The sequence below is a fragment of the Schistocerca serialis genome, chromosome 6 (genome assembly GCF_023864345.2).
Source record: "Schistocerca serialis cubense isolate TAMUIC-IGC-003099 chromosome 6, iqSchSeri2.2, whole genome shotgun sequence".
Taxonomy (NCBI): domain Eukaryota; kingdom Metazoa; phylum Arthropoda; class Insecta; order Orthoptera; family Acrididae; genus Schistocerca; species Schistocerca serialis.
The window spans coordinates 329,011,087-329,026,870 of NC_064643.1; the positions used below are offsets into that span (position 1 = coordinate 329,011,087).

A 15,784-nucleotide genomic window follows, 5' to 3' on the forward strand; every position below is an offset into this window, starting at 1 on the left:
GTCTCCTACCTTCCAAAGTTTGGAGACGAGATAATGGCAGAAGTAAAGCTGTGAGTACCGGGCGTGAGTCGTGCTTCGGTAACTCAGATGGTAGAGCACTTACCCACGAAAGGCACAGGTCCCGAGTTCGAGTCTCGGTCGGGCACACAGTTTTAACTTGCCAGGAAGTTTCATATCAGCGCACACTCCGCTGTAGAGTGAAAATCTCATTCTGGAGTACATTATTGTAACTGGCCGCTGAAATCTGTTGCTAATGGTTATTTGGATCTCTTGTTTTACTTCTTGTCAGAGAAAGCCTGGTTTCATTTGTCAGATCATGTAAACTCCCAGAACTGGAGAGACTGGTCGCAGGACGATCCACGTATTCCGCCTAAAGAACATCTCCATGAAGATACGTGTTTGGCGTGCATTGTGCCGCATGTGCATTATTGGCCCTATATTTTTGAATTTCACCTTAATCAGTGCCAGATATCTAGCGATCTTTGACGCTTTCTATGCACAATTAACGGATGCAGAGAAGGTGTATGCAGTATTCCAACGCTGGCCGTTGTGGCCGAGCGGTTCTAGGCGCTTCAGTCCGGAACCGTGCTGCTGCTACGGTCGCAGGTTCGAATCATGCCCCGGGCGTGGATGTGTGTGAAGTCCTTAGGTTAGTTAGGTTTAAGTAGTTCTAAGTCTAGGGGACTGATGACCTCAGATGTTAAGTTCCATATTGCTTAGAGCCATTTGAGCCAGTATTCCAACAAGATGGACCAACTGTTCACACATCCAACCAAAGTATGACCCACATCACCAATGTGCTTCCTGAAGACAGACTTGGCTGTAGAGGCCTGTGGCCCTCTAGATCCCTGGACTTAACATTGTGTGATTTCATTTATGGGGCACACTGAAAGGGAAAGTGTGTGCTGACAGTTCTCGCACAATAGACGATCTTAAAAGAAACATTAGTAGAGAAAATAACAACATCACGCCTGCATAATTACAGCGTGCTTTTGATAAAGTCACCACACGAAGTCAGTGATGCCTGGTTGTGCATGGCAACCACTTCCAGCATCTCTTATAAACGGGTAACTACATGCTCTTTAACGTTACTATTATCTTACCTTTTTTAGTTAGTTCATTGTTGCTTGAATCTCGGGCGTGAAGCATACCGGGTTTACGTGGGTAACCCTGTATATAGGCTGATTCCATGATGATGTTACAGACTTTAAGGGATGATGGAGAAGTTTAAACGTACCAATTTGAGGTAAGGGAATCTGATCCAGAAACGACTGAGAGAAAGTCATAAGCGAAAATCGTTCTGATACTTCCGGCATTAGAATACATGTACCAGATTGGTGTCGCTAAGATTGTAGGGTGCGAAAATTTCAGAGGTGGTAGTACGAAACAACATAAGAAAAAATGTCTAGGAAACATGAGCTCTAAAAAAGCTTATCTGATGAGCTATGAGCGCTTGTTCATCTTCAATACTATGAAACACATCTCTGCTTCTGCAAGCTCTTTGCTCTCCATATTTTTGGAGGTGGTACTACGGATCAAAGCAAGATAAAAATGTTTAGTAAACAAGGGCTCTGAAGTAGGTACATACCTTAAGAGCTATGAGCACTTGTTCATACTTTCTACTGTGAAACATATCTCTTCTACTGAACGTGTGCCCTTAGCTCTTAAGGTATGCATTTTGGAGCCAATATATACTGGACATTTTTTTCATGTTTTGATCCGTACTTCCTCCTCCAAAAATGTAGAAAGCAAAGACCTTGCAATAGAAGAGACATATTTCAAAGTATCGAAGATGAACAAGTGCTCACAGATGCTAATGTACTAGACATTTCTTTCTTGTTTTTGTCCATAACACCACCATTGAAATTTGTCTACGTTACAACCTTAGCAACAACAGTGCCGGTGCATTTGTTCTACTGACGAAGTATCAGAACGATTTAGGCTTGTAATTTTCGACTCGATCGTTTCTGGACCAGGGTCCATTGCATCATGTTGATACATCTACCCTTCTCTATCGTCCCTTAAACTCTGTAACATCATAGGGGAATCATGATGTATACGTATACACAGTACTTAAATACTTCAAGCTTTAACAGGCAACGTTTTATACTTTGCGCCGTGTGATACTACTTTTGTAAATTTGAGCGCTGACGGTCTGGAGAATGTAGTACGAGGCGACAAATGACTGTAAGTGGTTTTCACAGGTACATTTGTCAATTCCTCTGATTTATTGAAATATGTAACTTTAAATTTCATTTCCTGTCTTATAAGTAAGTAAAGCTGCCACCAATCTGAAGATTGTTTTGAACCCCACAGTGCTTTACCAGACGCGATCCTGCTGGAGTTGGTTTGCCTTTGGCTTCCTCTAACCGTTGAACTGAATTACCCAGCCAGCTGTACGGGGACCAGCAGTTTAATGTGGGTTCAAAATGGTTCAAATGGCTCTGAGCACTATGGGACTCAACTACTGAGGTCATTAGTCCCCTAGAACTTAGAACTAGTTAAACCTAACTAGCCTAAGGACATCACAAACATCCATGCCCGAGGCAGGATTCGAACCTGCGACCGTAGCGGTCTTGCGGTTCCAGACTGCAGCGCCTTTAACCGCACGGCCACTTCGGCCGGCTAATGTGGGTTCCGAATCACGGATTAACTCGGCATTTTGACAACAACAAACATTGCCAGAGGTGAAAGAAGTGACAGATATCGGATAAAAATCCTAGAATTGACCAGGGATCAACCCCGACACCTTTGGATTTGTAGTCTGGCACTTTTTCCCCCTATCATCGTCATCTTTCTTCTGAGTGGAGATCGGTTCTGTGCAGATTTCTCAAGACGTCCCTTAACAGTCGAATTTTGAAAATGTCACTCAATTATTATTATTGTTATTACAGAAGGTTGCCGGCAGCAACCTGTCCGAACGTGCTGAGCTACCGCACTGACCTACTGAGTCACTGAGTATATTTTATGTTTATACCACAGATCTAATGATGAGGATATTCCAGAAAGCTTGACGATGAAGTGTTAATAAAACTTATATTAGCGTTTAAGACTATTATATTTCCATCTGGTAGTAAATTAATTTCTCCGTTCTATTAAGATTATTTAACTTGAGACTACGATGGAGTGTATAACGGTAAATATGAGGACTAGCCATCAATTCTTAGCTGTGACCTCAAAAAAATTAAGTTACATAATTATTTCTTTTGTATATGGCGTCTGTTCTGTTCGACATTACAGCGGTTGTGTAGAATACGATATTAAGAGAAAGCAGGACTTCAGTCGTCTACAGGCATTGGCGGTGAAGGCTGAAAAATTTCTGCTAGACCGTGACTCAACCCCGAATGCTCTGCTTCTCTAGAATTTGCCTAAATCGCTTCAGGCAAATGCCGGAATGGTTCCTTTGAAAGGGTACGGCCGACGTCCTACCCCATACTTCCCTAATAAGATGGGGCCGACGACCTCACTGTTTGGGCCCCTTCCTTGGGCCCCTTCCCCCAAATCAACAAACCAACCAGTTGTGTACACTCGACAAGTATACATATGACAGCTCTCACATATCCGCAAGGAAAGGGGTCAGTGTGTGAGGAGGAAGAATACTCTTTCCAGCGGGTGGCTGAACTCACTTTTCGGGGTATCAAACGCAACAACTTGTTATGATGTTTACATTTACATTAATTTTACATTTTAATTATTTCACTAGTTTCGCTTGTCGGATGAGAGCATCTTCAGATCTGTGGAAATCACAATATACACTGGCGCAAAAACGATCGTAACACCAAAAAAGATTAGAGTATTGAAATTTCAGAAATGTATTTGTCTAGGTAACATATTTAAGTGATTAGCACTGCAAGTTAATAGGTTAATGTAAGCTTGAGATAAGTCATTGCAAATGTGAAGTGCTGGCACATTAATAACTGATGTAACCATCAGAATGTTGAATGCAAGCGTGCAAATGTGCACGCATTGTGTTGTACAGATGCCGGATGTTAGTTTGTGGCATGGAGTTCCATGCCTGTTGCACTTATTGTTAGTCGGTGAATACATGGATAGATAATGCTGGTTTTAGCTGACGATGGAGTTGTCGTCCGATAATGTCCCAAATGTGCTCGATTGTAGATAGATCTGGTCACCGAACAGGCCAAGGCAACACATGAATCTTTCTGTACATAATGTTGGTTACAACAGCGGTATGTGGGCAAGCGTTATCCTGTTGGAAAACAGCCCCTGGAAGCCTGTACATGAATGGCAGCTCAAGAGGTCGAATCGCAAGATTTATGTACAAATTTGCAGTAAGGGTGCGTGCGATAATCTCGAGAGAGCTCCTTCTGTTATACGAAATTGCATCTCAGATCATAACTCCAGGTGTAGATCCAATGTGTCTAGGACACAGACAGGTTGGTTGCTGGCCCTCAACCGTCCTCCTCCCAACCAACACACGGCCATCACTGGCACCGAGGCAGAACCAGCTTTCATCAGAAAACACAACAGACCTCCACCTTGTCCTCCAATGAGGTCTCGTTTGACAGCACGAAGTGGAATGCACAATACATAGCGTCTGGCTCCCAGCTGTCCTTTAAGTAACCTATTTGCAACACTTCGTTGAGTCATTGTGGTGCCAACCATTCCTCGAACTGCTGCTGCAGATGCAGTTCGATGCGGCAGAGCCATACACGAAACACGATGATCTTCGCTCTCGGTAGTGCCACATGGCCGTCCAGAGAATGTATCTTATTGCTTCCGTACATTCTTGTGGCCACCGCTGCCAGTAATCATGTACAGTGGCTACATCCTGTCAGGTTTTTCTGCAGTATCGCAGAAGGAACATCACGACCTCGTTCAAACTCATTATGCTGTTGATAGTGAAGTCTTTGTCCCCTTAAAGGCGTTCTTGACTAACCAACTCACCACGTTCAATCTCAAAGGTAACTAACTCTCACGACCATCGTCTGATTTGAATCCTCGTAGTGGCGCTACTACCACCGCTCTTATGCAACTGGTGCAAAATTTGAATTCATCTTTCAGATCCAGAGGGCAACGGCCTTGCCGCAGTGGATACACCGGTTCCCGTGAGATCACCGTAGTTTAGCGCTGTCGGGTGTGGCAGGCACTTGGATGGGTGACCATCCAGGCCGCCATGTGCTGTTGCCATTTTTCGGGGTGCACTCAGCCTCGTGATACCAATTGAGGAGCTACTCGACCGAATAGTAGCGGCTTCGGTCAAAGAAAACCATCATAACGACCGGGATAGCGGTGTGCTGACCACACTCCCCTCCTATCCGCATCCTCAGCTGAGGATGATACGGCAGTCAGATTATCCCGATGGGCCACTTGTGGCCTAGTGACAGAGTGCTTTATCAGATCCAGAAACATGCCTACGAACTTTCGTTTATGTCGCAAAACTCCTTGATGCTGCGATTTCTTTTTCATCAGTGTATAATAACAGCATGAGATAAAGTTAATTACTAGAAATTTACTTGCAACATAGTAACTTATATTAATTGTTCTGGTGGAAACTCGTTAGGAGTCAAAATAAGCATTCGGCACCATAGTCAACACGATGTATGAAAGCTCACTGGGCAAAATATTGGTCAGTCCCTCAGAACAAGAGCATACTGGTCGCTCTGGAGCGGAGTACATCTGGTAAAAACCAGTCATGTAACCCTCTACCACTGACTTAGGTAATGACAGTGAAGTGTTGTGAGTGGGTCAGTCGGCTACACGCAATCACCACAATAAGATGGTTCGACCTGGATATGTCACAGAACGGGAGAAATGTGCTATTGTGTTTGGACGTGTGCACAACCAAATTGTGAAACAAATTGTCCGATTTGTTAGTGTGTTAACGCAGATTGCCCACAAGAAATGGTGTATCACTCGAAGTCATGTAGTATGGCGTAAGAACAGTGGTTGCAAAAAGAAGGACCAACCGACAGAGACCAAAGGGGAAAGACATGCCTTGTCAATAAGAATCGTATGCAGCCTGATAGGGATTGGTACGGTAAGCGAATGCGAGTGCATCTCAATCGGTTTCTGAGCGAACATTACAACATAAATTGCGTGAAATGGATATTTGTAGTTGGATACTTCACAAAATAGCGTTACTCACAATAATACATAAAACTGCACATGCTTAGTGGAATAGTCAGCATATAAATTGGACAGTAGCTGTGTAGAGGCATACAGTGTGATCGAACAATTCCCGATTTTGCCTGTCTTCCTAATGAGGCAAGGCACTGAGACGATGAGTTTAATCACAGTGTGTGGAGGCTGCAGTTCACGCATGAGATAGCTCTTCGATGTCTTGGGCATGTTTTTCAGGTTACTGAAAACATGAACCAGGATGGTTATTTCAACATTCTCGGTGACCAAGTGCTGCTACAGCTTCACCCTGAGAACACTGTGATCACTCCGATCTTCCAATATGGGAATAGATACATTCACTGAGCTGCAAGAATATGTTCCAGAATTGAAAAACACCCAGGCACCATACTGCTCTTTAACTGCCTTTCCAAATCGTCCAGTCTCAATATTACAGAAAATCACTAGGTCTGTTTGGAGCAGTGAATGAGTCATAGCAGTCGACATCCATACAGCTTCATAGCTTTACAGGACTTAATCATCGATGAATAACTTCATCTGGATGTAGAATACCCGAAGAAACTTGTACACTCTCTTCCTCGATGAAGCGAGGATATTATCAAGGCTAGAGATAGTATTACATGCTATTAGCGTGATGTCTCTTGGCGGTGACTAATTTTTTTGTCCATTGTGCCCAGGAGCGTTCAATAATTAATACAATATATTTTTTTCTGAAAGCAGGTTGGTTTTATTCCATATTCCAACACAGCATATTATTCCCGACTCTTTTGGCTGCGAAAACCTGTTTTTCAACAGAATCTTTGTTCAATGCAGTGGTCTTACGCCACCTCTACGGCCACGTGGTCACTGATCGGCGTCAGCGTCATCGTCTTGCTCATCAACAACCTCCCCATCATCCATGTGCTGCTTCCTGTGAAGTGCTAAAGTGGGCCAAATAGAGGGAAGTTGGAAAGTGCAAAATCCGGGCTGTAGGGTAGATGAGGAACAACTTTCCAGTGAAGTTTTGTGAACCCCTCTTGGGTATGCAGACTCGTGTGAGGCCTTGCGTTATCATGGAGAACGAAAAGTTCGTTTGCGTGTTTCTGGCAACGAACACACTAAAGGCGTTTCTTTAATTTCCTGAGGGCCGCTGTATGTGGGAGATCTGACAGGTTTGTGTATCCTGTTGCAATGATGACAGTCGCCTCGCCTGATGACTCTCTGGGTTTTTGTTCACTGTCAAGTTTCCAAAGACATTCTCCAAGCACCTATGAATACCTGCAGTGCTCTGGTTTCCTGCCAATAGAAACTCAATAACAACTCTTTGCTTGGAGAACATCTCCATTACAGACGGTATTTTGAAGGATACACACACGATGGATATTAATACAACCGGCAAAAAGTGCAGAGACGGATTCCTGACTCGAAATGGAGGTAAAAAGGTCTTGTAATGGACAGTGCGTATGCGACGACAACAAATCGTCCCGGAACACAGTTCAAAGATGCATCGCAGCCACGTCACAACAGATGCTAGAATTGGTCTCCACGGAGTTGCAGGTGATAGGGAGAGTAGTGGCTGTCATGTAGGTTACACAGAATCGTACTTTGACTTACACTGTGTTGGCAGGCCACTTGCCTGGCGCTTTTACTAGGCTTTTTCTCAATATCCTGTAGAACCCGGTCCTTTGAATATGGTGTACGCACAGTCTGCAGCGTCCCTGCACGTTCGTCTGCCTGAAAGGACCCACGATCACACAAATGCCCAAAAAGGACTCGGAATGCTGTGTGATGTGGTTTGTGTCTGTGAGGGTACTTGTTTTGGTACAGCTGTGCTGCCTCTCGATTGTTTCCATCTGCTTTGCCGCACACAGACAACATCTCGGCTTGTTCCCGACGTGCATATTGGACCATTCTGCTGTTTACAGTATGCTACGTCAGTCACACAGCCTGCAACACACGGTATGTGGTCTGAATAACAGTCATTCGTCAACACCATCTAGTGTGGCAACGATGGATTTCCGGACACATTTTCATAGGACCTTTTTACCTACATTACCAGCCAGTTTATCGGTTTTATTAACGTTCACTCTGTATAGTGCTGTCACCTATCGGAACTTCCTGGAACTGTAGGAGATGATGCGGGAATCTTTCACTTTCTACACTGAAGAGCCAAAGAACCTGGTACACCTGGCTAATAATGTGTAGGACCCCCACGAGCATGCACAAGTGTTGCAACATGACTTGGCAAAGACTCGACTAATGTCTCAAGTAGTGCTGAATGGAACTGACACTTGAAATCCTGCAGGGCTGTCCATAAATCCGTAACAGTACAAGGGAGCAGAGATCTCTTCTGAACAGCACGTTGCAAGGCATCTCAGATATGGTCAATAGTGTTCACGTCTGGGGAGGGTGAGGGCCAGCAGGAGTGTTTAAACTCAGAAGAGTGTTCCTGGAACCACCCTGTAGCAATTCTGGACATGTTGGGTGTCGCATTGTCCTGCTGGAATTGCCCAAGTCCGTCGGAATGCACAGTGGACATGAATGGATGCAGGTGATCAGACAGAATGCTTACATATGTGTCACCTGTCACAGTCATATCTAGATGTATCAGGGGTCCCAATCACTCCACCTGCACACACCCCACACCATCACAGAGCCTCCACCAGCCTGAACAGTCCCCTGCTGACATACAGGGCCCATGGATTCATGAGTTGGTCTCCATACTCGTACACATCTATCTGCTAAAACAATCTGAAACGAGACTCGTCCGACTAGGCACCATATATCCAGTCATCAACAGTCCAATGTCGGTACTGACAGGCCCAGGCGAGGTGTAAAGCTTTGTGTCATGCACTCATCAAGGGTACACGAGTGGGCCTCCGGCTCTGAAAGCCTGTATCGATGATATTTCATCGAATGGTTCACATGCTGACACTTGTTGGTAGCGCAGCACTGAAAACTGCAGCAATTTGCGAGAGGGTTGCACTTCTGTCACATTGAGTGATCCTCTTCAGTCGTCGTTGGTCCTGTTCTTGAAGGATCGTTTTCCAGCCGCAGTGATGTCAGAGATTTAATGTTTTACCAGATTCCTGATATTCACAGTACACTCGTGACACGGTCGTACGGGAAAGTCCCCACTTCATTTCTCTCTCAGGGATTCTGTGGCCCATCGCTCGTGCGACGACTATAACACCACGTTCCAACTCACTTAAATCTCGATAATCTGACATTGTAGCAGCGGTAACCGATCTAACAACTGCACCAGACACTTGTCTTAAGTAGGCGTTGCCGACGACAGTGCCGTATTCTGCCTGTTTGCATATCTCTGTGTTTGAATAGCCATGCCTATACCAGTTTCTTTGGCGCTTTAGTGTACAACAAGTTACAGATTTTTTTCAAACGAAACTGGCCGAGGAAGAAATGTGTCGCATCGGTTTTTAAACGCCACTCGTAGATTTAGAATTCGTGCGAAGTTACGACTTGGCAGAATGCGGGATGTTTAAAGCTGGAACTGACCTCGAGAAGAGTGGCGGTGGCAGTGAGGGCCCCGTCGGAGGCGACGTCAGCGTGCAGCGCGGTGAGCTCCGGCAGCGGCCGCGCCGGCGCGCCGTCGGCGGACAGCGGGATGGCGTCGCTGCAGCCCCACTCGAGCAGCAGCTCGTCGGAGCGCGCGCCGCCGCCGCGCAGCAGCAGCAGGCAGTAGCGGTAGCTGCGGCCGCGCTGCAGGCCCAGCCCCGCCAGCCGCAGCGGCAGCGCCGCCGGGTCGCCCACCTGCGACGAGTTGCAGTCGAGGCGCACGTTCTCGAGCAGCACCTCGCGCGCGCCGCGCTCCTCGTACACGACCAGCGAGTGGCACGAGTAGGCGCCCGCGCCGCGCACCGACCACTGCAGCCACACCGCGTCCGCGGCCGCGTCGTAGCGGAACGCCCGCAGCGCCGCCGTCGCCTCGCTGTCGGGCAGCTGCAGCTGCGCCCCCGCGCCCGCCTCGTCGCCGTCTCCGTCGGCGATCTCGTCGCCGACCTCGTCGTCGGCCGGCGGCAGCTCCTCGCCGCAGACCAGGTCGTCGGGCGCCACCTCGGCTAGCGCGCCGTTCTCCAGCGAGGGCGGCGTGGCGCAGATGGCGGTGGCCACGTCGGCTGCCGACAGCCGCCGAGACTCGGACGCGTTGCGCAGCCACGACGCGAACTCCGACAGGCTGCAGTCGCAGTTGAGTGGGTTGTCTGTGGGTAGTACGGCATCCCACTGTACTACGAGAGCACTACTTTCATGGAATGGGTGTTCCTATCATATCCCAGAATACTAAACATTCTTCTGGGAAACACTGTATATGCCAGAGTTGTGGTCGACATTTAAAATCGTGTGAAATTGAGAGAAGGAGGTGGTGCAATGCTCAGTAGCAAGGATCACCGTACCTCGTGACGCTCCAGCCAATAGTATCATTCTGCCACGGCTGATTGTAGTGTGCGCTTCGGGCTGCACGTAGACCGATTAGCGTCGATTTTCGTGTTAATTAATTTATGGGGGGTGTACTTACGACTGCGGGGACACAAAGCAAAATTTCAAGTACTGCGTAAGCAAGCCATATCGGTAGTTTTCCGAGAATATACATTTTATAGAGGCATTCAGAATCAGAAAGAATGGTCCACTGTGGTGCTTATCCCAGAGTTACCAGTTACGAGGGCAGGAAAATGATGGAGCGTGTGGCGTGCGATACACAGAGCACAGTGGCGACGCTGCAAGGTATTTTCTGCGACTGTCTCCACAGTGGCCCAGTATAACTGGGAGCATCGACAATGTACAAAAATTGCAAATTTGTGGTAAGTTCTATGGGACCAAACTACTGAGGTCATCGGTCCCTAGGCTTACACACTATCTTGTAAATGGGTGCACGTTCAGAGATCGGTTCGAGTACTCCCTTGGGCACGGGTGTGTGTGTTGTCCTCAGTGTAAGGTAGTTTAAGTAGTATGTAAGCGCAATTGAAAGAAAATTAGCCATCGGCCACTATTTTTAACAAATTAACCTGGTTTCGACACTGCTAGGAGTGCCTTCCTCAGAATTTAAATCAAAGAATGGTCTATATTCTATAGCATGGTCACAGAATTATGACTAAAAACGTAAGATAGAGTATAATGCGGAATCGTCGTGAAAGACCGGCAGTACTTATATGTCATTTATAAAATGCTGTTTTTAGTCATAATTCTGTGACCATGTTATAGAATATAGACCATTCTTTGATTTAAATTCTGAAGAAGACACTCCTACCAGTGTTGAAACCAGGTTAATTTGTTAAAAATGGTGGCCGATGGCTAATTTTCTTTCAATTGCGCTTACACACTACTTAAAATAACTTACACTGAGGACAATACACACACCCGTGCCCAAGGTAGTACTCGAACCTCCGACAGGGGGAGCCACGTGAACTATGGTTCAAAATGGTTCAAATGGCTCTGAGCACTATGGGACTCAGCTGCTGAGGTCATAAGTCCCCTAGAACTTAGAACTACTTAAACCTAACTAACCTAAGGACAACACACACATCCATGCCCGAGGCAGGATTCGAACCTGCGACCGTAGTGGTCGCGCGGTTCCAGACTGTAGCGCCAGAACCGCTCGGCCACCAGCGGCCGGCCGTGAACCGTGGCAAGGCGCCCTAGACCGCACGGTTATCCCACATGGCGACAATGTAGAGTACAGTAAGTGACTGAAGGGTCCAGAATGGATTTAAGTACTCTCGTGGTAGTATTCTGGGATATGACAGGAACACTCATTTGTAGCAAAAAACTTCAGATGGGCATATACCCTATTCTGAGTGGTTTCCGAGACAGAGCATATTAAACCCTTCAATAGTCACGCCTATTTGCCACCGAGCCAAAATGGTGCTGCACATGTAAGGTGCTTAACTCTTTCAGACATGAGGGCTGGCTGCTGTGGCCGAGCGGTTCTAGGCGCTTCAGTCCGGAACTGCACTACTGCTATGGTCACAGGTTCGAATCCTGCCATGGGCGTACCGAGCGAGGTGGCGCAGTGGCTAGCACACTGGACTCGCATTCGGGAGGACGACGGTTCAATCCCGCGTCCGGCCATCCTGATTTAGGTTTTCCGTGATTTCCCTAATTCGCTCCAGGCAAATGCCGGGATGGTTCCTTTGAAAGGGCACGGCCGACTTCCTTCCTCGTCCTTCCCTACTCCGAAGAGTGATGACCTCGCTGTCTGGTCTACTTCCCCAAACAAGCCCCCCCCCCCCCCCTGCCATGGGCATGGATATGTGTGATATCCTTAGTCTGTTAGGTTTAAGTAGTTCTAAGACTAGGGGCCTGATGACCTCAGATGCTAGTCCCACAGCGCTTAGAGCCATTTGAAACATTTTTTCAGACCTGAATTTTTTCTGGACGAAGGAAACTTTTCTTTCTGCTGTAATGTTCTTAGCTGATTTTTTTAATGATTTTAGACGCAAGATTTGTACAAAAAAATATACCAATTTTTAAAATATGCTTTATACACTTGGATTCTTTTTATGGACCAAAAAAACTAATTTTGTAATATGTACTGTTGTAACACATGAACTGATCATTCAATAATTACCAACTGATTATTCAATAATTACCATGTAAAATAACAATGATAATATTCATTTACACAGTGGACTGTAACTAACTAATCACTTCTGTGTATTCTGGCAGTCACAAGCTGCTGTACACTGCTACATTAACTTCTTGTTATTTTGGCAGCACTTGTACATGATAAAAAGACTGAACATTCACACATGTGTACATGACGTTTCCACTAGGGAAAAATATTTCTATTGCAACTAAGAGACAATAAAAGTTAAGATACACAATTGTAGTCAGAGAGTCTGAAAGTGTTAATCACTTTTTACCACTAAAAAAGTTTATGCCTTTTTAAACCCACGGATAAAGTAGGAAACAACAACTTTTATGTAAATAATAAACTCTTCTCCATTTTAAAATCAACAAATAAATGATACGGACTAAAGACTTACGACTGCTAGAACACACGCGAGGCGTGTGCGACTAACGGAAGGTTAACGTCACATCCGTAGATTTTTCTGGAATAACGCGAAAATTATGGGCTATAGCGAAAACGGGCTGCAGTACAATATTCAAGTGCATTAAATTTCCCACATAGACGGTCATATTCATTTTTACTCTAGGACTAATAGTTTGAACAACGAGAGTGCAATGCACATGCACTATAGTTTATCTAGTCCTTGTAGGCCAACTTGAGTACTTTCCCAACTTTATAGACCACAAGTATCCGTATCAAACTGTTCGACTAGACTTCCTCTACACTACTGCGTATGTTGTAAACAATGCAACGTACTGAATACATTAAATAAATTCGCAGCTGCGAATAACGACAACCATCAGTTGTAGAACGGAATGAATACAGTGAAAATTTGTGCTGGACTGGGAAACGAACCCGGATTTCCCGCTTATCACTAGCGTCTGTAACCCGTACTCGTACATCCATTATGTGTATTCCCATTCAGGTCAGATGCTGTAGACGCACGGTTGACGACATATGGAAGTTTGGGTCTGGCCGTGAGTCGTGCATGGATAGCCAAATGGCGGGGCGGCCGGTCGCGATAAGTGGGAAATCCGGATATGTGTCCCGGTCAGGCACAAATTTTCATTGACGTCATTCCATTTTACAGCTGATGGTTGTCCTTATTCGCACCTGCAAATTCATTTAATGTATTTCATAACGGCTGTAGTCGCCACAGTGGCTGCATGCATGCATGTACAAAGGAACTATGCATCGTAATTAGAATAACACAGGTGCATATTGAATAATACAGAAAATAAACAATACAGAAAATAAGCAATAATGTACATTAAATGTGTTCATCTGGAAAAGGGTAGGTGTCCATGAAGAGTTTTTAACTTCAAATAATCATTCCTGTCATGTCCCTGAATATTGGCCATTCCTCCTGGGATACGCGATATTGAGCAAACTTCCATCCAACCAACCACCAATTCAAAACGAATTTTAAGAAATATGTCTTCAACATTGCAAACTACAGCAAGCTGCAGTCACGCTGTTGTATGTCGCCAACAGAATATTCCACTGTGTCTCTGGTCCTGCATGATGTGGCCCAGGGCCAGGGGTATAAACTGAGAGTGACCAGCAATGTAGAATACACAGGAAGTATGAATAAAAACGCATTCAGTCACAACTTCTTCGTGTTCTACTGAATTACATGATGCATTTTCGACGTCTAAATTAGTTAATGATGTCACATTTGCACCAAATGTCATCACAATTCTGCCCAACGTTACTGTGGACGTGTCACACCATGGGAAGGTCGTTACACGCCCTGTTACCCAGATTTCACCCCTTCTTTTGACGCCTCTGCGATGGAGGTTAGAACCGTGACACGCAGCCTTGAAATCACATTTAGATAAACTGCCACTTGGAATTGACACGAAAAGGCCTCAGGAAATGGCTTAAAGGGTGTCAAGGAAGGCACCTTTTTCCTTTGGACGTTGATTCCCACACATTTCACGGTCGAAAATGACAGTTTGCAGTGCGAAGAGCAACAGGCAAGCGTTCTTGACAATATTTGATAAACTGACACCTCCCTGGCGCTTCGACCCTTCTCTAAGGACTTCGTGGCCTAGCAGCCCCACTCAATGTAAACTCATCCCTTTGGACTGCAGTACGATCTTAATTTTTGGTCTGGTGCGCAGGGTGGAACTAATAGGGACCGTTGAAAATAATTCGACGAGATTTGAAATGATCTGAAGCAGCAAATCTATTTATTCTTTTTCAGTGCTCTTGTTTCATGGCCTCTTGTGGTGTGACATGGAGGGATGCAACATTGACATGGTTAAAATGGCTCTAAGAACTATGGGACTTAACATCTGAGGTCATCGGTCCCCTAGACTTAGAACTGCTTAAACCTAACTAACCTAAGGACATCACACATATCCACGCCCGAGGCAGGATTCGAACCTGCGACCGCAGCAAACATTGACATGTGTGAATAAAATGGCAAAGGGTCCTCTAAGACATTTCAGTTCGCCAACACACTTGATGCCACGCACACACCTTTGTTGAGCATGTTTAACATGTACCCGTCAGAGGCTTCGACACCCTGTCAGCGTTGCTTTGTGGCTGCTTTAGCGCCTGAGGGTAGGCAACCTCTTCGACATCCATTAGATGCAGTTGCCTGCCCTCAGGCGCTAAAGCAGCTGTGAGGCACCACTCAGCTGAAAGGGTGTCGAAGTCCCTGACAGATACATTTTTAATGTGTTCAACAAAGATGCGTGGATGACACCAAAGGTGTTGGTGAACTGGAAGTTATTAGATGGACATTTTCCTGTTTTGTTCACGCACATGTCAATGTTGCATCCCTCTGTGATCACACCACAGGAGGGCTCAAAAAGAAGAGACACTCTTTGCTGCTTCTGATCACGTACAAATTTCGTCGAATGGTTTTGAACGATCCCTAGCCGTTGCATTCTGTATACCAGAGCAAAAATTGCAGTCGCACTACGCTCCAAAGGGATTAGATCTCGTTCATTGGGATTGCAGCCTCATGATGTCTGTCGAGAATGGTTGAATTGCTCAGCGTCAAAGATTCTCAAGAATGCCATCCTGTTGGGCATCGTACTGTGAACTGTCGTTTTCGACATTGAAATGTGTGGGAAACAACACCCCAAGGGAACGGGAGGTTTT

The 15,784-nt window shown here is 45.7% G+C and overlaps 1 protein-coding gene across 1 annotated transcript in view; it reads right to left on the reverse strand.

Annotated features, from left to right (window-relative positions):
• Window positions 1-15,784, reverse strand: part of LOC126484119 (protein artichoke-like) — a gene marked incomplete at its 5' end in the record, with an annotated part of 64,009 nt that overhangs the window by 8,243 nt on the left and 39,982 nt on the right. Inside the window, one exon of the mRNA XM_050107503.1 lies at window positions 9,598-10,301. Within this exon, the coding sequence (XP_049963460.1) occupies window positions 9,598-10,301 (704 nt within the window). The remainder of the gene's footprint in view (window positions 1-9,597; window positions 10,302-15,784) is intronic.